The 24,369-nt window shown below is 44.7% G+C and overlaps 1 protein-coding gene across 1 annotated transcript in view; it reads right to left on the bottom strand.

Annotated features, from left to right (window-relative positions):
* Positions 1-24,369, bottom strand: part of CAMTA1 (calmodulin binding transcription activator 1) — a 929,632-nt gene that overhangs the window by 90,131 nt on the left and 815,132 nt on the right. Inside the window, exons 9-10 of the mRNA XM_077837398.1 lie at positions 20,308-20,434; positions 15,986-16,120 (exon numbers count right to left, since the gene is read on the bottom strand). Coding sequence (XP_077693524.1) covers positions 15,986-16,120; positions 20,308-20,434 — 262 coding nt within the window. The remainder of the gene's footprint in view (positions 1-15,985; positions 16,121-20,307; positions 20,435-24,369) is intronic.

Below are 24,369 nucleotides of genomic sequence, written 5' to 3'. Positions count from 1 at the left end.
ATCTACCAGGGTGATATAATTATGATGTGTTTTGTGCGAAGTATGCCTTGTGAGGTATCATTTTAAAAATCTTAATCTGTTGAACATTAATATCCTGTTAAGTTATATGTGCTGTCATTGTTTGTGAAGTTATGAAGTTTGGCTAGGTATGTGTTATTGAAACATGATGTGAGGTTGGGAACACCCACAAGCAGCCTTTCAGGTACAACAATGAAGACGCCAGACAGTGTAGATCAGTGTTTTTCAAAGTACTGGGTTGCGGAATGTCGGGCACTGGGTCGACTTGCTGATTCAAATTATAACGATCATTGCTGCGCAGCAGCTCTAAAGGGCCGTGCAGCAGGGACCTGGAGAGGAGAGAGAGGTAGGGAGTGGGCGGGAACCGGGGAGGGGAGCAAGTTGGGACTTGCAGGGCTGCTGCGGGACTCTCCCTTATCCCTGGAGCTCGCGGCTGCCAGTGGGGAGAGGGCTGGGGGGGAGTCCTCTAGCCCCAGCCCTGGGGCAGCCTGACTGCACCCCAAACTCCTCAGCCCTGGCCCCACCTCAGAGCCTGCACCCCCAGCCAGAGCCCTCACCCCCCTGCACCCCAACCCTCTTCCCCAGCCCTGAGCCCTCTCCTGCATCCTGAACCCTTCATCCCTGGCCCCACCTGCAGCCCTCACCCCGCATCCCAACCCTCTGCGCCAGTCCTGAGTTCCCGCCTGAACCCCTCATCCCCAGCTCCACCTTAGAGCCCTCACCCTCAGATAGAGCCCTCACCCCTGCACCCCACCCTCTGCCCTGGGCCACCTCCCACACTCCTTACCATAGGCTTACGAAGGCTAGTGGCTGGTTAGTTATGTAAAGTGGGTTAAACTTGAATGTATTGCAATATTATGATTTTATGAAAACTCTAGTCAAAAGATATAATTATGTTGGGTCAGTGGCATCAACAATTTTCTTCAACTGGGTCACGAGGAAAAAAGTTTGAAAACTACTGGTGTAGATGGCCCATTAAGGGGAATACACACATTCACAAGGATTACCCAGGAACTATACAACGGAAACCTCTCGGAGATAGGATGTACACAATGGAGGCTGTTGGACTCACATCACAGCAAAAGATCCTTCCAGCAAGCTGGAAGAAGCTATAAAAGGGGGAAGTGACATCATCACTTGGCTTCACTCCAACCCTCCTCCCCCAACTCAACACTTGGAAGCATGTCTGGAGGATAAAGACTTTGAATGGGGGAGGGTTGTCCCATCCTGGAAAGGAATTCCAACCTGTGTATGGAGGATCTGTAAACTGCTTGTACTATCAGGATGAGATACTGCTTGATTCAAATCCTGTCTATTTAATAGAACTCAGATTGAAAATTTTATTTTATTTATAGGTAACCAACTTTGATCTGTATACTAATATTTATAATCCCTTAAAATCTATCTTTCTATAGTTAATAAATCTGTTTTATATATATATATTTTTACCTAAAACTGTGTTGTTTGAAGTGTAACGGGAAATCTGCTCAGGAACAGGGGCTGGTTCATTGTCCTCTCCACATTGAGGGAAGGGCGGACTGGGTCATAAACTTACAGTGGTCAGGCTTCTGACCACGGCAAGACAGTTCAACTCTGGGGTCCTAGGCTGGGGAGCTGTGGGGAATTGGCTGGGACCTCTCTATTATTGGTTCATGAGTGGCTGGCAAAAGTATTCATGTAACTCAGCTGAGTGTGTCCCTGCCTGTGAATGTTTGTGTGAGTGCAGGACCTGGAGGGGAGTTGCAGCTTGTCACATGATCACAGTGTGAGAGGGAGCCCAGGTTGGTAAGACGGAGGCTCAGCGGCACCCCGTGGAACTCATCACAGCAAGCACACTGATGACTCTCCGTAAAATAATCTCTGATGCAACAGCCACACAGTAAAACAAGCTGAAGAGGGGAAAATAAGGCATTCTTGGAAACAGTCCATAAAAAGCAAGTGCACATTACAGAGAGTAGAAACACGGCTCATAAGGGATAAAGGGACAACTGGAAACACAGCTGAGACCCCTTCCTCCATTGTTCCTTACACTGGACCAGATGAGCTCTTTGCTTGTATCAGAAAGACATGAGCAGGCCAACTTACAAGAGAGGGCTGCAGAATGTAGCTGGGGTCTGCTATTTCAAAATGGCTGGAGAAAAACAGTCCAGTCCATCTAATAGTGGATCAGAAAAAAGAACTTTCAGGGCAAAGATAAGTGACCTAGGAACCATAGTGCAGAGTTTGCAAGTGCATGGTGGCAGAGGTTCTCTTCAAAAAGCACGTAGATGTCATATTCAGTTCAGCCACCAGACTTCACAAGTGCCAGTCTCCTAACTGCCATGAGAAGAAGTAGCAAAGGGAAGGTGGTTCTGCCATGGTTACATCAAATTCCATTGACTGTTTCCTTCTAATTAACTTCCCGGGTGATATTAAATGTTTGTAAACACATCCTGGCTGTTGAGATGATATGGCACAACACACATAGTATACACTCTCTGCAAAATTCACATCTCTCCAACATCCTAACATGCAGAAACTGAAGCCAGATGCTGTCTCCTGGAACACACAACTACAATCCAAGATGTGACATGATCTTTTGCTAAACCTTATATCCCATTATCCTAATGGGCATGGAGATTTCCTTGTGGAGGAAAGCTTATGTAGTGAAGCTGCACTCCCTTCCACTGCTTCGAGACCCCACTAGCAAAACCAATCATTGGCAGATTCAGGATTAATTGTATTGTCATCTGCCTTGAATGCAGCATCCACCAGTGACAAGTCATCAACCTGAGAGGAGTTTTCCTTAATGATATATCGTCTGAGTAGTTAAAGAAAGCTTCATCTGGCACTGGCAGCTTTGCGTTCAGCAGGATTCACGTGCAAGTCCCTGACAGTGCAATAAGGGACCAAGCAGAGTAAATAGTTGTGGTGGGACACTGTCCAGACCCAGGCATTACTGAACTATCCCTAGAGCATTCTCACTAATCATATGTCAGTGAGATGGACAATGCAACACTGTTTATGCAAGTCCTTTTTACAGGAGAGGGGTCTGAATAACAAGCGTAGCTGGCTCTACTAAAAACTGGTTTCAGAGTAACAGCCGTGTTAGTCTCTATTCGCAAAAAGAAAAAGAGTACTTGTGGCACCTTAGAGACATGTAGGTAGGAATAGCGGTCAGTAGGCAATTTCCATCCCACCATCAACCTCAGCCTGGTCCAGTCCACACAAGAGATCCACTTCCTGGACACTACAGTGCTAATAAACAATGGTCACATAAACACCACCCTATACCGGAAACCTACTGACGGCTATTCCTACCTACATGCCTCCAGCTTTCACCCTGACCACACCACACAATCCATCGTCTACAGCCAAGCTCTGCGATACAACCGCATTTGCTCCAACCCCTCAGACAGAGACAAACACCTACAAGATCTCTATCAAGCATTCTTACAACTACAATACCCACCTGCGGAAGTGAAGAAACAGATTGATAGAGCCAGAAGAGTTCCCAGAAGTCACCTACTACAGGACAGGCCTAACAAAGAAAATAACAGAATGCCACTAGCCGTCACCTTCAGCCCCCAACTAAAACCCCTCCAACGCATTATTAAGGATCTACAACCTATCCTGAAGGATGACCCAACACTCTCACAAATCTTGGGAGACAGGCCAGTTCTTGCCTACAGACAGCCCCCCAACCTGAAGCAAATACTCACCAGCAACCACATACCACACAACAGAACCACTAACCCAGGAACCTATCCTTGCAACAAAGCCCGTTGCCAACTGTGCCCACATATCTATTCAGGGGACACCATCACAGGGCCTAATAACATCAGCCACACTATCAGAGGCTCGTTCACCTGCACATCCACCAATGTGATATATGCCATCATGTGCCAGCAATGCCCCTCTGCCATGTACATTGGTCAAACTGGACAGTCTCTACGTAAAAGAATAAATGGACACAAATCAGATGTCAAGAATTATAACATTCATAAACCAGTCGGAGAACACTTCAATCTCTCTGGTCACGCAATTACAGACATGAAGGTCGCTATCTTACAACAAAAAAACTTCAAATCCAGACTCCAGCGAGAAACTGCTGAATTAGAATTCATTTGCAAATTGGATACTATTAATTTAGGCTTAAATAGAGACTGGGAGTGGCTAAGTCATTATGCAAGGTAGCCTATTTCCCCTTTTTTTTTCCTACCCCCCCCGACGTTCTGGTTAAACTTGGATTTATGCTGTAAATGGCCCACCTTGATTATCATACACATTGTAAGGAGAATGGTCAGTTTGGATGAGCTATTACCAGCAGGAGAGTGAGTTTGTGGGGAGAGGGGGTGAGAAGACCTGGATTTGTGCTGGAAATGGCCCACCTTGATTATCGTGCACATTGTGGGGAGAGTGGTCACTTTGGATGGGCTGTTACCAGCAGGAGAGTGAGTTTGTGTGTGTGGTTTTTGGAAAGGGGTGGGGGTGAGAAAACCTGGATTTGTGCTGGAAATGGCCCACCTTGATTATCATACACATTGTAAAGAGAGTGGTCACTTTGGATGGGCTATTACCAGCAGGAGAGTGAGTTTGTGTGGGCGGGGAGGGGGGTGAGAAAACCTGGATTTGTGCAGGAAATGGCCCAACTTGATTATCATACACATTGTAAGGAGAGTGATCACTTTAGATAAGCTATTACCAGCAGGAGCGTGGGGTGGGAGGAGGTATTGTTTCATGGTCTCTGTGTATATAATGTCTTCTGCAGTTTCCACAGTATGCATCCGATGAAGTGAGCTGTAGCTCACGAAAGCTTATGCTCAAATAAATTGGTTAGTCTCTAAGGTGCCACAAGTACTCCTTTTCTAATAAAGACTGTTGGAGTCTTTCAGTTTCCCATACTACTACAGCACTGTTTATTCTTTGGGTCTTCAGATCCCTGTGCACAAATCTCTGTTCCGGGGAGATCACAGCATTGGAGTCTGCTGTGTACGTGCACTGATCTCGATCCTAGGAGGATCACAGTGTTTGGGCATAAGGTCTGTGGTGCACTAGTCTCAGGGGGATTGTAGCGTTTGGGCGCACAAACTGCATGATCTGGTCTCGGTCTCAGGTGTAATCGCAGCATTTGGGCACATGGTAGCTCCTGGCCCTGATCTGAGTCTTGGTTGGATCACAGTGTCTGGGGTCATGGTTTCCAGGCCCTGATCTTGATGGGATCCCAGCTCCTTTGATTAGATGAGTAATGCCTGAGGCCTTGCTGGTCTCCACGATGAGAAAGGGAGCTGGGGCATTAGTTTGAAGAGCAATGAAGGACTGATCAAGGGAGACTAAACTCTTCCTAATGTATGTGAGAGTGTGAGTAGTGGGAGGATGGGGCGCTGCCTCTGACCAGCACGGGCACTGTGCTGAGAGCCTGGGGGCACAGATGCTGTAACAATGTTCTCCAAAGAATTACATAATTCAGGTGCATCCGATGCATTCGATGAAGTGAGCTGTAGCTCACGAAAGCTTATGCTCAAATAAATTGGTTAGTCTCTAAGGTGCCACAAGTCCTCCTTTTCTTTTTGCGGATACAGACTAACACGGCTGCTACTCTGAAACAATTCAGGTTGTGCAGCTTGCATGGGGTTTGAGAGCCCTTCCCTCACCCAAGAAAGCAGAGACACTTAGCCCCCAGAACTTGATGTCCGAGGACAAAATAATTTTACTTAAACAATATCTTTCATTGATGGCAGTTTTCAAAGAGGTTTCCTGGCTCAGAGGTGGTTTTATGCTCTCAGACAGGACAACCATTATACAGGAGGAGCACAAGCAAGATCCCTCAGAGAACAGCGGCTCTGCCTGAGAAGCTGCTGCAGTGGGGAGAAGTTTGTGTTTTATCTTTCCTGGTAGTGGCAGTGGGATTTTCACTTCCACATGCACAGCCAGTATCAGAGTCTTCTCTGTTAAATCTCAGTTTGGTTCAAACCTTTGGGCACAGATGCAGGATTGCCACCTTGTCCCAATCTTTGCAACCCTTTGAATGTGGATGACTCCCAGTAAAATTCTGCACATATATGTATTCCACAACCTGGTACTCACTATGCCCCATAGATAATATCAGACTGCATATTCTCTGCTCCCTGAAGGCCTGTGTGTTCGTGTCAGCCTCTATAGCATGTTAGGGCAGAGCATGTGAGAACTGCATGAATCCCATCATTAGAAAATTAATCTTCAAAAGACAATCACAGAATAATTTGAGCCATCATTTTCTGATCTGTGGCATGGCCAAAAAAACCAGAGACCCATCTCCTTAAGAAAAGTGACTGAAGTCACAAATAGGAATAGGTTTGCAAGCATCTACAGGATTGCACAATGGAAACAGACTCACTGGTTAAATCTGTTCTGTTTTTCTTTTTAGATTTAATCAAGCTGAATACAAGCTGCTTAGGAGACAGAAATCCTATAGCCATTCTAAAACTGCCAACAAGAGAGATATTATGGGAATAATTGCTCACACCTGAGATCCTTGTGTGACTAAGTAAGTCAGAAATGGACTTCCCCTTTGCTGAGCTTACTTGGCATATGAGAGATTTTATTAACCCTGCCTTCTTCCTCCAGTGGTATCTGTAGCAGGAGTCATTAAGGGTGTTAAACAATGTAGTTTCAGAGTAACAGCCGTGTTAGTCTGTATTCGCAAAAAGAAAAGGAGTACTTGTGGCACCTTAGAGACTAACCAATTTATTTGAGCATGAGCTTTCGTGAGCTGTAGCTCACGAAAGCTCATGCTCAAATAAATTGGTTAGTCTCTAAGGTGCCACAAGTACTCCTTTTCTTTTTGCAAACAATGTAGTGTAAACCAAAATGTTCCTCTGCATTAATTAAACTCAAATCAAAGTTTAAAATTAAGTGAATATTTTCAAGTTCTAAATTCCGCTTGAAATCTTTTCCCCCCAAGTCTATGTAGTTGACAGCAGGGCTAGGATTTAGAGCAGTACAATTAAGGCAAACAGAGAAAAGAACATACAGAGGAAATCACAGACCTGTTCTATCCACAGAATGAATTCACATGGATTTAGACCTTATTATAGCATTTGCTCTTCTAAGCCCTGGGAAAAGTTGCTGGCCCTTTAAATAAACTGGTGTTTTGCTGCATTCAGAGTATTGTGCATGAAGGCAGAGGCCTCTGATAAGCCATGGTTAGTGTAATTATTCAATCTTTTTCCCTGAAGGGCCTCTGCATTGCAGCTGTCTTTCTTTCTTTCTTTTTTTTTCTTTTGCTGTTAGCAATGCCCTAGTTTGTTCTCTGCTGCAGTCCCCCTCCTCCACTTCCCCCCATCTCCACTTCATAAGGAGTTCTAATTGAGAGTTTGCCCACTAACCAGCACCCTGGGCTCACAGACAAGCTATAGGACAAAGGAAACTGCATTCCCAGTCATAGTGGCCATTTTCCACCCCTGCGCCATCTAAATTCACTAGTATTCCCCGGGAACTGAGCAGTGCGATTTTAAAATTTTTCCTTCCCCCTTTCTCTGTAATTAAAAGATGATTAATGGCTGCAGGTGACTGAGCTTTTCATCACAGCAGCTCCTGCTGGCAAAAACAGCTACAGGCATTATCCCAAGCACGACTTGGCAAATCAGGATTTCTAACACCCGTGAACTGAATGGTTCCCATATGCAAGGATGTCTCTGGTTTAATACGAATAGTAGAGGTAACCCGGGAGCACTGTTCCTCATCATTAACAGGGAATCTCCCCTAAATATTCCAGGACAAGATGACTGTGTTTTCCTTGAGATTATTTTCAATATCAGGGTTGTCTGTACAAGGATGCCTGTTTTTGGGGGGAGGTATAGGGTGGGATGTCTCAGTTCTCTGTGCATTTGTGTTTTGGTCTAATTTGCTATGGGAGGTCCCTTGAGGGTTTCACTTGCATGGAGACATTGGCACATTAACAAAATTACTCCGTGCACCTGATAGAGAGACTTCAGATAAATTTGTGTGTTGAACTAGTTTTAAAAAAAGTAAGAAATAAAAGAAAGGGACTCTGCACTTTTACTACGAGTATCCTGTTAAACACATAATGGGCCATAATGTTACAGTATTGGAAATGATTTTTCTCTATCTAGTCTAGCAGCTAAAATGATTAATTCCATCTGAGGAGAGATCAATGGAGCTTGTTGCTGACACCCATCTTCTTAGTGTAGATGGACACTTACAATACTAGTGTCCCAGCCACTTTCCTGATAAAGAATCTGCCAACCTACATCCCCCTTGCAATTTCAGTCGGACATTGTGTTTTTCACCTCCCTGCCCTAAACTGCTGTGAACTGTTGTCTAAGTAGGTACCCTGTGTTGGGACACGTGTGTTGTGGTGCCCAACACTGGAGGGTGTATATGCACGACAAGAAAGTGAGGCCAGGGGATCTAAGACACAAACTGCGCAGATAAAGGAATGCCAATACTGTGGACATTTAAATGAAGTAAATCAGGAATTTGTACAGTATTGTGCTCAGTCACAAACATGTGCAGCAGGTATTTCTGGCTCCAAATCCTCCTTCCCACTCTTCCTGGCTCTTTCCAGCGCAATTTGCCTCATGGTTTCATGAGCTTTAAATCCACACACGTGCCAATGAAGGCTAGTTTTGCCCAAGTTCCCATCCTAGGTGTGTTTTCCCCCTGGCAAATTTTCTCCTTTCAGGTCCCTTGATTCACAATTTCCATTTCTCCCTGCTTGTTTCTCAGCTTTACTGTAAGCCTGATGCCAAAGTATACATTTGCTCTTGCATAGTGTCAGCCATGCAAATGGGTACATTGACCACGCTTCAAGTGAATTAGGCTCATTCTGACTAACCCATGGTTACACAGTCATTTTTTAATGACTGGTCAAAACATGAAATATCAATAAATTGATTGTTTGTATAAATACTTCTCAGCCAGTCCACAGAAATTTTATCACACAACAGCTCTGCCTCTCTTTGCATATAAGCAAAGTGGTGTGACGGGGACACTGGTCAATTCCTTTGCATCAAACACATTCAAAATCTGGCACAGGTAGAATCTTAGACCTGGTATTTTATAGTTTGGCAAGCACAGCTCACGCTCAGAAGGAAGCCAGCCAGAGCTGTCAATTTTCTGTAATTATAATTCAGCGAAGATAAAGTGAGCCTTATATATTAACTTTTATTAAAAGTAAACAATCAGAACGGAGACCTTTGATTAGTAAGACTAACTCTAATAACCTCACTCAGATCATGTGCTGGGATCAGCAGAAAAGCTGAAATATCTATAAGAGGTTTTAGAATTTCTTTGTTCTGTTTGAATCCAATGTATCTGTCCTTTGCTGCAGCAATGTCCTCAGACCCTGCCATCTGGCCCTCTTTCCACTGTTGGCCTCAAGACTCGAACTCTTCAGCTGAGATGCTAGTGAGAAAACTGAACTAGATACTCTTAGTCTTAGTGTTATAACTGTGGCTCTTTTCTATCCATCTCCTCTTTTCTCTGCACTTCTTTTCATCATATCCTTATTTAGGTTTAATTCTGGCTCCAGGTCTGGCCCTGCCCTGGGGACTCTTTCCAGCAACAGCTTCCCTACTTGTGCCAAGTTTCTTCCCTTTACCCCTGCCCAGGTCCTTCCTCACTAACCTTGGATCTACTGATACAGTCACAGGAGTTATGTACCAGCAGGACAGTTTAAAAGGTAATGAAGGTAAATGCTTAGCCTCTGAAGGAACTCAACAGCCCCTCTTCCCATCTTTAGTTCCCCATAGTTTTCAGTAATTTAACTTCCACTGCAACAAAAGGGGCAGCTCAAGTAGCATTAACTCATTTGGGTCTCCCATCCCAGCTCCCCAAAATCTAACCTGCTGCCTGCTGGTTAAAACTCAATGAAGACAACAAGCCCATCTAAGAAAGAAAACAGATGCACAATCTTAACCAACATGTACATAAGGGATTAGATTATACTATGAAGGTTGAGTGTTATTGAGAAGGTCCTTCTTTGACCTATGCTCCATTGTGGGTGAACACCCCCATCTGCTCTTCCAGGTAAAAGTCAATGGGATTTAGGAGCCTAAATCACTTTTGAAAAATCAGACAAAGGGTCTGTCTCCACTGCAGATGGGAACGTGCCTCCTGGCCCAGATACAGACACTCATGCTAGCTCAGCTCGAGTTAGCGCACTAAAAGTAACAGTGTAGATGTTTCAGCTCCACTAGAGACTCAAACTAGCCACCCAAACTCAGACCCACGGGGTCCAGTGGGCTTGACAGATTGAGCCACATCCTCACTGCTGGTTTAAGTGCTCTAGCTTGAGCCAAGCTAGTGAGAGTCTGTCTACTCATCCTAGGAGACTCGCTGCCAGCTGCAATGTAGACATACTCCTAAGCAATGAGGCCATGCAATGCTGAGTGGAGTAATGCCTAAAGACATTTAAAAATCTGGGCCTAAACTCTTTGAGACAGTGATTTTTCTGCTTTTCTGTCTGTACAACTCCCAATGCCATGGGGCCCATGATTCTGATGGGAGCCTTGGGGTGTTACTACAGTATACATAATGAGGATAACAATATTGCTTCCAGAATCTGCACTGCAGCTATTACAGGGCTCTTAGCACTAGGTGCCCCTTAAACTTGGGATTTCACACTATGGGGACCACTGAGACAGGATCTTTCCACACATTTCAACATAATGACAATAACTTAGCAAAACACAGAAGAGCTGCCAACGGATACAGCGTGACAAGCCCATAAACAAATCGTGTGTGTGCATCAGAACTATATGACTCATCCTGCCAAGGAAGAGAAACGATTAACACAGCTAAGAGAATCAGACAGAGCAGACAAAAAGGAAAGGCTGTGCCACCAACCAGCAAGCAGTAACATGCATGGTGATGTCCATCTCAGACAGAACAAATGAGCATGATCCAAGCTGCCCAAGACACTAAATGCTCCTCCTGTGCAGCACAGTGGGGTTCCGTCTTCTCCTCACACCTTCCACGACCCTACAGAGTCCTCTGCCACATGACAAAATCCTGAGGAACCAACCCCTTGCCTGAGTTCATCAGCACCAGTGATAGCCTGATGCCTACAAATCTCTCCTTGTCCAGTGCAGCCATCCATATGTAACAGGCACTCCTTTCCAGCTCAGTAAAAAACATCTACAGCACATGCTTATTGCATGATTTTCAAATGCTCAGAACATGGTAAAATCAAACTCAGTTTCCTCCTCTGGCACATGGTCACACATGGGTACGACAAGACCTCGAAAATGTAGGCCCTCCAAAAAAATCAGAAAGACATGAGAAACTGAAACCATGAGCACTCAGATAGTTTGGTGATGTGGGTGGGTGATTGGGTGGGTAGGTAGACAGAACTTGTGACCAGTACAATGTGTGACCCTATGCCCCATATTCTTCACAGAGATAGTGTTATGATATGAATATGGCATAACTAAGATGTGTTCTATGCAAGATGGGTCATGTGAGGGATCATTGGAAAGGTTATGATTTACTGAATATGATTATCCTATTTGTACGCATGTATTATTTCAGTATGTGAAGTTATGAAGTTTGGCTAAGTAGGTAATACTGAAACATGTTGTGAGGTTGAAAACACCCACAAGCAGCCTTTCAGGTACAACAGTAAAAAGGCCGAACAATGTTAATGGCTCATTGAGGAAATGCACACAAGCACCAGGGCTACCCCAGAAACTGTGGACAATAGAAACCTCTCAGAGATAGCACTACACAATGGAGACTGTTTGACCCAGGTCACAGCAAAAGAGGTTTCCAGCAAGTGGGAAGAAGATATAAAAGGGAGTCAATGACATCATGAAGGTACCTTACTCTCCCTACAACAACACACCTGGAAACACCTGAGAGGCAAGGACTGAACTGTGGCAAGCGATGGTCCCAGACTAGAGGGATCTTTAGCTGGTGTATGAAAACCTGAGAAAGCCAAGGCAACTTGTGTCTTAAGCGTATGCTAGTCTGTTTATCACTCAGGGTGAGAATGCTAATTTATATCCTACCTATCTAGTGTGTTAAGCCCAGTTTGCGGTTTTTGTTTATCTACTAAGGTAATCTCCTTCGATCTGTTGGCTATCCTTTGTAACAGGGGTAGACAACCTATGGCACGCGTACCAAAGGCGGCACGCGAGCTGATTTTCAGTGGCACTCACACTGCCCGGGTCCTGGCCACTGGTCCCGGGGGCTCTGCATTTTAATTTTATTTTAAATGAAGCTTCTTAAAAACTTTAAAAACCTTATTTACTTTACATACAACAATAGTTTAGTTATATATTATAGACTTATAGAAAGAGACCTTCTAAAAATGTTAAAATGTATTACTGGCATGCAAAACCTTAAATTAGAGTGAATAAATGAAGACTCAGCACACCACTTCTGAAAGGTTGCCGACCCCTGCTTTATAATAATTTGAAATCTACCTCTTGTACTTAATAAACTTGTTTTTGTTTTAAACCCAGTTGTGTAATTCATAACTGGGGGGTGGGGGAGCTGTGAATATCTCTTTCCACATTGAGAGAGAGGGCGAATTTCAATTAGCTTACACTGTACAGTTTTCTGTGCAGTGCAAGACAATGCAATTTTGGGGTTTACTCTCCACAGAGGGAGTGCACTTGCATGCTGGGCAATTCCTTAGGTGAAAGCCTTCCCATGCAGTACTGATTTCAGTGTCTGTGTCTTTTTGCAGCTGGGTGTGTCCCTACCTGTGTGTGTGCTAGAGGAGGCTTGAGGGCCTGGCTTAGCAGGACAGGGTGAGGGAGCCCAGGTTGATGGAACAGGCAGGCTCAGTGATGCCCCAGTACATCAGGTGGCACCCCAGAAGGGGGAGCAACTTATCACAGGTGGGTGATTGGGTAGGTACGTAGACAGAACTTATGACCAGACAAGTACACTGCTATAATAATGGGGAATCCTAGAAAGAAAATGTAATAGACCACCAAAATCACACACACAGAGGTTCAGAGGAATTATCTTCTCTTGGCTTTTCTGGCTCAAATGCAGCACATACATACATACATACATCTCACTCTCAGAAAGCATCCTAAAGTGGTTTCTACTGAGCTTTCTCTTGCATTCATTTTTATTTGTCTGAGATATTTGTAATGCATCAACCACGATAGTCTCTAGGTGCCATTATATATGCTCTGCCATTACAAGACACCAGAGCTAGGCAACTTGCCCCATCTGACTGTCTTATCTAATCAAGCTCAGACTTATAATACACCATAAAGAAAGAACCTGATAAAGTTTGGGACTATCCAGATAGAGCAGAGAAGCCTGCCAAAGGCTTCTATGGACAATTTCCAAGCACAAACTCCTGCTGGTTTGTAACCAGCCTGCATCAGACTTGAGGCTGAGTTCAAGTGTTTCTGCAGTTTGAGTTGAAACAGTTCTAAATATTAGTCATGTCCGATGTGACTGTATTAGACATCCAATCACACTAGTAAACGTATTCTACTTCAGACTGTTTTAATAACAACTTTTTTATTTTTTAAAATAATATCCAAGATGCCTCTAAGGTGAATTTCCAAAAGCATAGAAGCATAGAATATCAGGATTGGAAGGGACCTCAGGAGGTCATCTAGTCCAACCCCCTGCTCAAAGCAGGACCAATCCCCAACTAAATCATCCCAGCCAGGGCTTTGTCAAGCCTGACCTTGAAAACCTCTAAAGAAGGAGATTCCACCACCTCCCTAGGTAACCCATTCCAGTACTGCACCACCCTCCTAGTGAAAAAGTTTTTCCTAACATCCAACCTAAACCTTCCCCACTGCAACTTGAGACCATTACTCCTTGTTCTGTCATCTGGTACCCCTGAGAACAGTCTAGATCCATCCTCTACAATAGCAAATGTATCTACAGTCTAGATACATCCTCTACAAAAGCAAATGCTGTGTAATGATTGCCACATCTTTAACAGACAGAATAGTATGAGTATAATTGACTAAAGCAATGGTTTTTAACCTGTGCTCCGTGGACCCCTGGAGGTCTGTAGACTATGTCTAAGATTTCCAAAGGGGTCGCACCTCCATTCAAAATTTTTTAGGGGGTCCGCAAATGAAAAAAGGTTGAAAACCACTGGACTAAAGAGTTAACAGAACCATTATTTCCCATGTTCCAGTCTCCAATATGGCATATATTGCATATGTACAAGCTACTTCTCCCTTCACTTCTTTTATGTAACTTAAATCAGTTCTTCTCTCTCTTTATTAGCTACTGGTTCTCTGAATAGTGGGGATTTTTCTAAATCAGATTTGCCCAATGGATTATATGAGAATACAAAAACTGTCAAATGAATGGATCAACAAAAAGTGATGTTAGGACTTTTTCTAAAACTGGACAGAATACATTGCAGTGCCTACCAAATCAAGACTCTCTCATGAACTAAGGGATGAAAAAATGGTAACTGTTCCATGGTCTCTTTCCAGACTGTCAAGGTTGCTAACACAAATCAGCTACTTTCCGCAGGTCTCCAGGGCCTGAGCTGGAAGGCACATCTCCGTGGCAATCACAGACCGGAAGGGAAATGAAGTGGCTGTCCGGTTAGTTAATGTTGGCAACTTGCCTAATGCTTAGCCAAAGAGAAAACCAATAAACTTCCAGCAGTCAATGTTTTACAAAAATAACTGAAACCAGTCACTGGATCAGTTGCTTCCTGGGTGCATTCAATAGCAGCTGCAAATCTCTACTCTTTCTTTCTCAACAGGTTTTATACCTGCTGGTAGCATGTATTTTATGTGGCAACTCAATTCTCCCTGGCAGGCATGCTGAACCCTTCAGAGTAGAGAACTCCCCTGCTTCCCTTTCTATACTTCTTACAACCCTGTTCTGCTGCAATTGGTCACTTTTAAAAGAATTGTTGAGGGGCACAGAATTACCAGATAAATATTAAGGGTAAAGCATGTGTTCCCATTGAGGTTGCCAATAATTTATCAGCTCTGACATCTAGCAAAACCTAACTACATTCTGTTCTGGTCAGTCAAATCAGGGAAAGAGAGATGGACTCGGCTTCAGACTGCCTGGCTAGTAACTAATGATTTTATAGTTTGTAAACCATTCCCACTAAGAATGGGGAATGAGACAGCATCTTAGAATCTTTGAGAAAAAAGCCCGTCCTTGAACCATACATGCCAAAGAACGTCTACGTTGTCCCTGCTCATAGATGTTGTGCAGGCCCATGAGAATTAGACTCCATTGGCATCCAAGATTCTCAGTTGCTGGGCATAATCTATGTCTGTGCTGTTTAATAAATCACGATTTTAAAATGAGATTTGGATACCATAAATACCACAGATTATAACCATCAGGTCTGTGGGTCCTGAATAGATTCAGGAGGTGTGGATCAGCCTTGCCTTGCTCTTGGAGATTCTCTCTCCAGGCACTGACTCACCATCTTCCCATCTGTATTTTGTTTAGTTCAGTGGCTTTCTATCTGGGGTCTGCCCACTACGTCTAAGATTTCCAAAGGGGTCCGCACCTCAAATTGAAATTTTTTAAGGGTCCACAAATGAAAAAAGGTTGAAAACCACTGGATTAGTTACATAGACTTTTTTTAGTGCAGAAAGGGGGAACAAATGTGGCATTTTAGAATTTTTCCTGACAAGATGAAGCTCAGAGTTCTGACAGAAGACGCAGTATGCCTGGCGCTGGCCCTGACAGTGGTGACCAGTCAGGCCCCTTTCTTTGGGACAGTCAGTTTTCTATTACAGAGGAAGCATCCTTTCTCCCCCTTCCCCCTCAAATGGATCAGACATTGGGCCACAGGCTCCCCAGCTAAATATTTTGTTCACACCAAAAAGACAATGAAAAATTTCAGCAAATGGTCTCTAAAATGGAGTAATATTGAAACAATAAGCAAGAGAATCTCAGTACAGCTAAGACTCATCTCCTTTTCCTGCCCCAACACGAGGAGCTCTCTTTACTCCCCTGCACCCAAGTGTGGTAAACTTTGTTAAGGGACACTGAATATACTCCTTACCATCCAAGGACAGCCAGTCATGCTGGGAGGAAGGCAGGGTTGGTAGAGCTCTGGCTTTATATTCAAACACCACAGAGTTGGAGATGATCTGATTGTTGAAGGCAACTTGCAGAGTCACAAGCCCGGTATCATGAGCTAAAAACAAAGAACAAGTGGTAAGAACAGGTATTTCTCTGCAGGAATGCATGATTCAGTTTTGTTCTACAGCTCTCGTCATATGCAAAGGGAGAGAGCAAGAGCAGAAAGGGCTTCTGAGAAGTGTTTCTGTGCTTTGCACAGCTGGAAAGTCAGATGTTTATCAGGTTTCTCTAACCTGGAGATATGCTGTAGACTGCAGACTCCATTCGCAGAAGACACAGATTACACATATGTTGGAGTGATTAAAAGATTAATAAATAACTCAGTATTATTTTATCACCAACTTCCCTCTGACGCTACAGTGAAGTTGTCTTTTCATGCACATCAAGCCAAATACCAAGCTTCAGTGTGAGGCCATACAAAGCCTCTGCAAAGATCCTGAAAGCGCCAAACCCAGTTAAGACCAAAGAGAAGCCACAGAAACGATGACATCTCCATGGGAGATGTAAAGGGACAGTAAATGCAGCTTCTAGTTCCAGTTAATGTTTAATGTTCTATGTTAAAAGGAAAAAACAAGACATTATTTTAAAACTAATTAATTCAAGTCTTCTAAATGAAAACTGGGATATGAGTTTACTAATGCACATCAACTCTCCAAAGTGCTGTTCAAATAATCTATGGGACAACACACACACAGTGGTGCAGCCCGTACAATACAAGGAAGCTGTCCTATGGATACTCTGGAGTGTCTCTGTTGTATTAACAGAAATAGCTTTGTACATGTGAGGGGAGCCTCCTTGGTATTCTATTTGCTATTATTACATATAAAACATATACAGAAACTTCAAATAAGAACAAACTGCTTATAAAAGTGGAAGGAAAGATGCTGAGGGTTGAAGCTTTGCAGCTGACTGGGCAAGAGATCTGGAGAAAGGGGGCTGAACCTGATAATTTTCCTGGTTTTTTTTAACTAGGAACATGGAGGTCAGTTCTCCATCTGGGCTCATGAAGGACAGGCACACTCTGTCCATGTACTTCACTGGGAGTTTTGTCTAAGTAAGCAGTACCTGGGCCCAATGTGGTTTTAAATATTCTTTTAGAAAATAGCTATCTAATGACACACATGAATTGCCATTGCCATTCTAGCTGTCCCATGGAGGGAGCTGCTCCACTGACTTAATAGCTTAGACAGGACACTCTAGTCACCACAGTGGAAAAACCCTCATGGTAAGTGTTACTTGCACCTGTTTCGCTGGGGATCTAGGGATTTCTATGGAGCAGCTCCCTTTTGAAATTCCTCCAGGCCTAGAGGAATTCACATTTCAAGATCTTGTGTGTACTTACTGCATTTAGGTATCAAAACAGCAGTTCATTAATTGGTGCTTCCCTCGTGTCACTCTCTAGATTTACAATTTACTCAGTTTTGGTGCCCTTAGGAAAAGTATACAAGTTACAGCAGGGCTCTGTCCAGATCATTTAGAGTGATTAAAATCACAGAAGCATGACTGCTGACCCCTAAACAACTTTAATTAATAGTTCTCCAAGCTGGAAATAAGCCATCTTAAAGTGCTGCCAGTGACTCTTTCTTATACTCCCCAAAACAACCAACCAGAGATTTGTTTAACAGAATAAAAACCCATGTCATATACCATGGGCTCAGTTCTCTATTGCCTTGCACCTGATGCAGTTGAGTGTAAGACACCATCACCAGTGCGTGTCAGAGAAAAGCTTTCATTTGATTTTGTTTATATCCACCTTGTTTAGGTAGAAATGACAACACAAGGTACAAGGCAGAGGAGAGTCAGGACCAATGTTCTCGCTAATTTTTGACAGGCCGTGTATGCAAAAAATTTCTTCTGTGCAACTTATTGTGCTTCTGTGCAAATTTTTGTGAACGCGGTGTTTTGCCGTGTGCACGGGGTTTAGGATCTGCGCACAGCTTAGAGGGAACAGTGGTCAGGACCAGAGCTGTTAACTGCTTCCGAAGAATAATCTTGACTAAAGTAGTTCCCAGTCCCGGCTGGTCTCTCCGATCAGCTCATTCTCCTAGTACCTTTCCAGCTGCCCTGAGTGCAAATGGATCAGAGGGGTCCTTAGTTGGTATCATCATCTTTTTCTTTGACTGCTGCTTTCCCCATGGTTTTTGGGAGCCTTAGAGGGAGGTGGGTCTGAACATAGTGCTAGGAGCTAGGTGCTGGCTCTGACCCTAATTCCTTCTGTGGCTTCAATAAGACACGACCCTCTCTGCCTCAGCTGATCCATCAGTAAAATGAGGGTGATAATACTTACTTACCTGCCTCTCAAAGGTGTTAGAGGAGTCATTAATTGACATTCATTTGTAGAGTGTTTTGAAGATGGAAAGAGCCATATAAGGGGCAATTATTATTAATATTACTTAAACTTCAGAAGTCTTCAGAGACTTTAATTTTCCCGTAATTTCTTATGATCTTTTAAACTCAATAGCTTGGTTGTTTTTTTTAATGTAATGCAGAAGACAAATGACATGTAAGTTCTCTCCCTCTCTCTCTCTCGTATACTCTTTTGGTCATGCTGGTGATATTTTATCTTGCCAGCTTTTAATTTCCTTCTGCAGTCACTTGCTTTGCTACACTATTTCTTAATCAATCAATGCTCTTAATATTTTTCTTTTTTTTTCTTTTTAATCTCTTGCCCTGAAAAAGCAATACTTGTCTAATTACTATAAACAGTGCTTGTTTGGGTGGTTTGGACATTTTGCAGCATATATTAAATCTACACTCTGCTGTTAGGGTTTAAAACATGGATTCTCTCTATTTCAATTAACTTTTTTATTATTTGTTTTCAATCTGTTTATCTGTATCTCTGTTACTTCCCTTTAAAGCTCCCACACTTGACGTGAAAGTAGTTGTGTTCTAGGACTAACCATTCTGTTTTTCTGATTAAATCATTCTCTGATTTTCCAGTTTGTTTATCCAGCTTTGTCACTTGTTAGAGCCAGAGGGAGATGCAATGAGTTCACCAAAGGTAAACGCAAATCCAGCTGATGGGGGCACAATTTGCAATGCAGAAATGTGGGAAAGAGCCCTGGATGAATCCCAGGGCTGGGATATCAGTACCCTAATTCCAAGTGCACAGAGTCTCTGTTTTCTTTATTCCTCCTGCCCCGTGATATATTAGTTTGAGGCATACCCTGCAAATCTATCATGTAACACAATCTATCATGTAACACATCAGGGAAGGATGTAGGGAAATCATCCTCACTGGCTTCTCCCCTTAGAGCGACTCAGGATATCTGCCCATTTGCAGCACAAGGAGCAGAAGACCCAAGTCTTTTGGAAGAAACATATTTTTTAGTTATGAGTGAAGTGCTTTAACGATGCAGAAGGAGACAGTTCCCTGACCCACAGAATTCACCATCTTACTAGTTCACACACAGCTTGGTGCCACAAGATGGAAACAGTTGGATTAGAAAGTGAGAGATGCATCAAGGATGGCTGCCAATGCCAGGGAAGGTGAGCATCTGGGAGGAGAGGAAGCAGCTGAGGGCACCAAGACTTTAGTGCTGGTCTACATGGTCAGTTAATGCACAGCAGGCTAGCGTGCTGTGCACACACACCCTGGATTGCTGCAGAGAAGCCCTTAGAGAGAGAAGAAAGCCACGATGTACAGACGAGTCTCAAAGAAGGCCCCACGTCTAGAGATGAAGCAACAATGCTTGTGTCAGAGGGCTCAGTGCTTTTGCATCTGGCTCATCACACTGTACACTGGCCAGGACTTGCTGTGGGTAGCAGCGAAGGCCAAGCACCACAAGTGAATGCAAGAGACCCCTCTCATGGGTAAGTGCTACCCAGCACAAGAGAGCTGTACTGGGCTCAGAGGTTTGTTCACAGAACTGCTGAACTATATCTACAACTCCACAGCTATAGCTACAAGTCCACAGCTATTGTGACCTGGGTGTGCATCCTCTCCGTCACCCCCACCTTTCACCTGCTGCTCTCCAGAACATTTGCTAAGTGTCGGTTATTTCTCCTATTCATTTCAGTAAGCTGGGTAAACAGAAACTTTGGCTCAGCTCTCTGCTTAGTAATGCTAACATGAACACCCATGGTTAGGTTCATGCACTGAGATACTGCAGTGCTGTGTCAGAGTCAAGGGGAAGAATTCAGGACAGCTTCCTAATATTTGCTGCCCGGCTGGCTGAGCTGGGTTCATATGGCACAGTCCAATCATTATATCACCAGCTGCATGAGATGGGCATACCTTACCTGGGCAGTAACAGCGCAGCACCCCTGGCTGTATTAAAGATGCAGGCACTGAGATCTGATCAAACAGACAGCTGTAGTTATTGCTGGCTTCCTGCCATGGGCCTGTGATTAGGACTTTCACTCCTCCCTACAAGGAAAAGGACAGGAAAGAGAAGAAATAGCATTACAAAGGAAGCATTCCCCAGGGTGGTGCATGCACTTAAACTTGGAACCATGGGTCAAAAAAAGCATCATGAGAGATAACAGAAAACCAAGGCCAGGAAGCAGGACTCCTCCAATACAGGCTGAGATCCAGTGCTGATTCTCGCAGTGTTGCCAAGTCACTAGCTAAGTGTCTCTGCAACTGACATTGCTCTGGCTATATCACTGCATGGGTTAGCAAGGGCCCCCTTGCCTCAGGCCCTTATAGTGCCATGATCAGATTGTCTAGAGTACCCTTGGGCCTCTGATCTCACCCTGGGGTGCAGGGTTAGTCCCCTAACAACTTTCCTTCTCTTTGCTCCTCCTGCACCCCTCTCCCAAAGGTATAACCATGTGCTGTGCTTCACTGCCTTGACCACAACCCCGCAACAGACACTGCACTGCGTTCTGCTGCCCTCAGCGCCTAATGTGCGCCTGGCTGAAATGGGTTGCAGACACGCAAACAAAACTTCTACAGCTCAAGTCAGGTGGCTAAGCCGCATACATTTCAGCCTTGCCTGGGGGATGGGGAGGAACCCCTCTGATTGGCTCCTTTCCTTTCTGCCCGCCCTCCTGGGGCATAAGCAGCCAATCAGAGATGCTGAGGGAGTGAGGCGGGAGCAAAACAGAGCACAGATGCTGAGGGTAATTCTGCTCCCTCCTTCCCCTGTAAGGGGAGGGCTTTTCTTCTCCTTTCCCCTCCTCTGCTCTTTCCCTCCCTGTAACACTCAGCCCAAGAAGGGGAGAGGGGAGCCCACTGCATCCCCCACAGGCCTAGGACAAGGATGTGAAGAACCCCAGGAGCTGCAGGAGAAGCAGAGGTGGGGCTGGAGGCAGAATTGATTGGGGGGGGGCAGAGACAGGCAGATGTGATTTGCTTTCATTTCTGTAGAAAATGACAGACTCCCACCTTTTTCAGACGACTTTGAGCACTGGCTGCCCTGACTGCCACCGTCTATTCTGCAGAAACAATAGGGAACACTTGAGTCCCTCCTAATGATAGTGGAATGTCACCCGCTGAACACAGCAGAGCACACAACACATGTCACATCCTAAGCCATGCCACACACCAGAACAGAGGGTAGATCATGGAATTTGAGTGGACTGGGGGGAGGATAAATGAAATCTGGCTCATTTATGGGGCAGGGACATGTGTGCAAATCACCAGCAGCTTCCATCAGACCTCGAACTAGGGATCCAGCTGATGCAGCTGGATAAGGAAGGACACAGATACTAAGACACTTGGGTTCCACAGAGATGGTGTTGTGTAAGTATCTAGACACACAAACAAGTAGACAGATAACTATGCTGCCGTGGTGTCTCCCACCAGTGACTTTAGAAATCTGAGTCAAGCCTATTTCAGACCTTTCCGCTTTCCCTGTGGAGGCTCCAGAGAGCACTGTGTTGATGCCACACATCTGATCGGGGGACGGAAAAATCAAGTTAATGATGTGGCCTTGTAATGCACACTAGTGAAAGGCGGCACCAGGGTGTTGTTCTTTCAACCACACTGTATTAGCTCTGTCCAGAGAAAAGTCACACTGACCCCTTCACAGATAATGCTGCTAGTGAAAAATGACAGCTTTACGGGCAACTCTACAGAGAATAAATAGCTTCTGGGACGCTCAGTTGTTGTTTGCGGCACCGTATGAGCTGCCGTTTGAAGCACCTGCCAGTGATATTGGAGGTTTTGTACATAAAATGTAACAGGTATGCAGCACACATGGCACTAAGTGATAATGGTTCAGCAAAGCAAACCAGGCATAAGTGAACTCCAGGAAGCCTGTACTTCTGTTTCGGACACGCTCCTATTAAGCCCCAGTAAAAACGCTTTGTCCTTCTGCAGGTCCTTTCAGCCTAGGACCTTAAAGTGCTTTACACACATGGATTAAATCAGCATCACATCTCCCTTTAAGACACATCAGTATAATCCCCATTGTACAAATAAGGAAACTGAGGCACAGAGAGGAAGAGATGTGTCCGAGGACAAACACAGTAAGTGGCAAAGTTTGTAATAGAACCGAGGAGTCTGATGTATTATTATCATCTATATCACAGTAGCACCTAAGAGCCTCAGTCACGGAGCGGATGCAAGATGCTCTAGAAACACAGAATAAAGCCATGGTCCCTGCTCCTGGCACTCTAACCCATGAAACCAAACTCCCCTCCTAGAGCTCAGACTGGAACTGGAACCCAGAAGTCTTGATTCCCAAGCCCCTGTTCTAAGCATCTAAACTTCTCTTGCAAGTGCAGAGAGCAGGCAACTTCCCCAGCCATCTTGGGCCATGGGGCCAGGCAGGGCTTGATCCAAAAGTAGCCCCTTCAGTTTTCACTCTAACATCCCCCACCCCCTAGTTCTCAACACCCTTGTGTTGGAAGCAACAGATCCTCTGGCAAGGACCGAATGTAGCTCTCTCTGGGGCCTTATCTCCATGCATCTGCCATGCCAGCAGAGCACAACTATGATCTCTGGCGCCAGAGGCTGAGGCTCCTGATGACCCAGGAGTGGAAGCCCTGCGCTTGAGTTTCAGTTTTGGATCTGTCTGCTTCAAGGCTGCTCTGCTGGCAATCAGTAGAGGGAGCCAACTGCCTGTGGCTCAGGCCTCAAGCAGAGCCATGGGGCTCTTCTCTTTACCTGGTCCTTTTGGTTCAGGAGCTCAATGCTTCCTAGCTGCCCTGAGGGATGTGCGCTGGCTCTGCTCCTCAGCTGCACCTCTGTTGGAGGCCCTGCACTTCCCGGGGAACAGCCTGGACAGGCATATGGGGAGAAGGCAGAAAGGATATTCAGCTTGCAAAGTATCTCACAGCTATCCAGTAGATAAAATACTGCAGAGAAGGCAAGGTTGTATTTAGGGGAATGGGAGCCCATCCAAAAGTTAAGGAGTACTTGTGGCACCTTAGAGACTAACCAATTTATTTGAGCATGAGCTTTCGTGAGCTACAGCTCACTTCATCGGATGCATACCGTGGAAACTGCAGAAGACATTATATACACACAGAGACCATGAAACAATACCTCCTCCCACCCCACTGTCCTGCTGGTAATAGCTTATCTAAAGTGATCATCAAGTTGGGCCATTTCCAGCACAAATCCAGGTTTTCTCACCCCCCCCCCCAAACTCACTCTCCTGCTGGTAATAGCCCATCCAAAGTGACCACTCTCTTCACAATGTGTATGATAATCAAGGTGGGCCATTTCCTGCACAAATCCAGGTTCTCTCAACCTGGATTTGTGCAGGAAATGGCCCACCTTGATTATCATACACATTGTGAAGAGAGTGGTCACTTTGGATGGGCTATTACCAGCAGGAGAGTGAGTTTGTGTGTGTGGGGGGGGGGCGGAGGGTGAGAAAACCTGGATTTGTGCTGGAAATGGCCCAACTTGATGATCACTTTAGATAAGCTATTACCAGCAGGACAGTGGGGTGGGAGGAGGTATTGTTTCATGGTCTCTGTGTGTATATAATGTCTTCTGCAGTTTCCACGGTATGCATCCGATGAAGTGAGCTGTAGCTCACGAAAGCTCATGCTCAAATAAATTGGTTAGTCTCTAAGGTGCCACAAGTACTCCTTTTCTTTTTGCGAATACAGACTAACACGGCTGTTACTCTGAAACCCATCCAAAAGTTGAGATGCTCTAACAAAATCAGGGTGTCATTGCCACCTAATGACCTGCCTGGAGTGCTGTGTAGCAAGTACCTTTAAGTCTGCTGCATCCAGATATTTTCTTTCTGAGAAGGGTTTCCTCCCCTAGATAAGAAAATGGAGTTGAAGACCAGGGGTACCTGAAATACTGATGGAGAGCCTAGTTTCTGACATCATTCAGGTTGACATAAGTTTCCCATTGTGATCCCTTACTTTGCTAAACCGAAACCAATCTGC

The sequence above is a fragment of the Eretmochelys imbricata genome, chromosome 18 (assembly GCF_965152235.1).
Source record: "Eretmochelys imbricata isolate rEreImb1 chromosome 18, rEreImb1.hap1, whole genome shotgun sequence".
In the NCBI taxonomy this organism is placed as follows: Eukaryota; Metazoa; Chordata; order Testudines; family Cheloniidae; genus Eretmochelys; species Eretmochelys imbricata.
The sequence above is the reverse complement of the archived record's forward strand: the minus strand, read 5'-3'. Positions and strand labels throughout refer to the sequence as shown.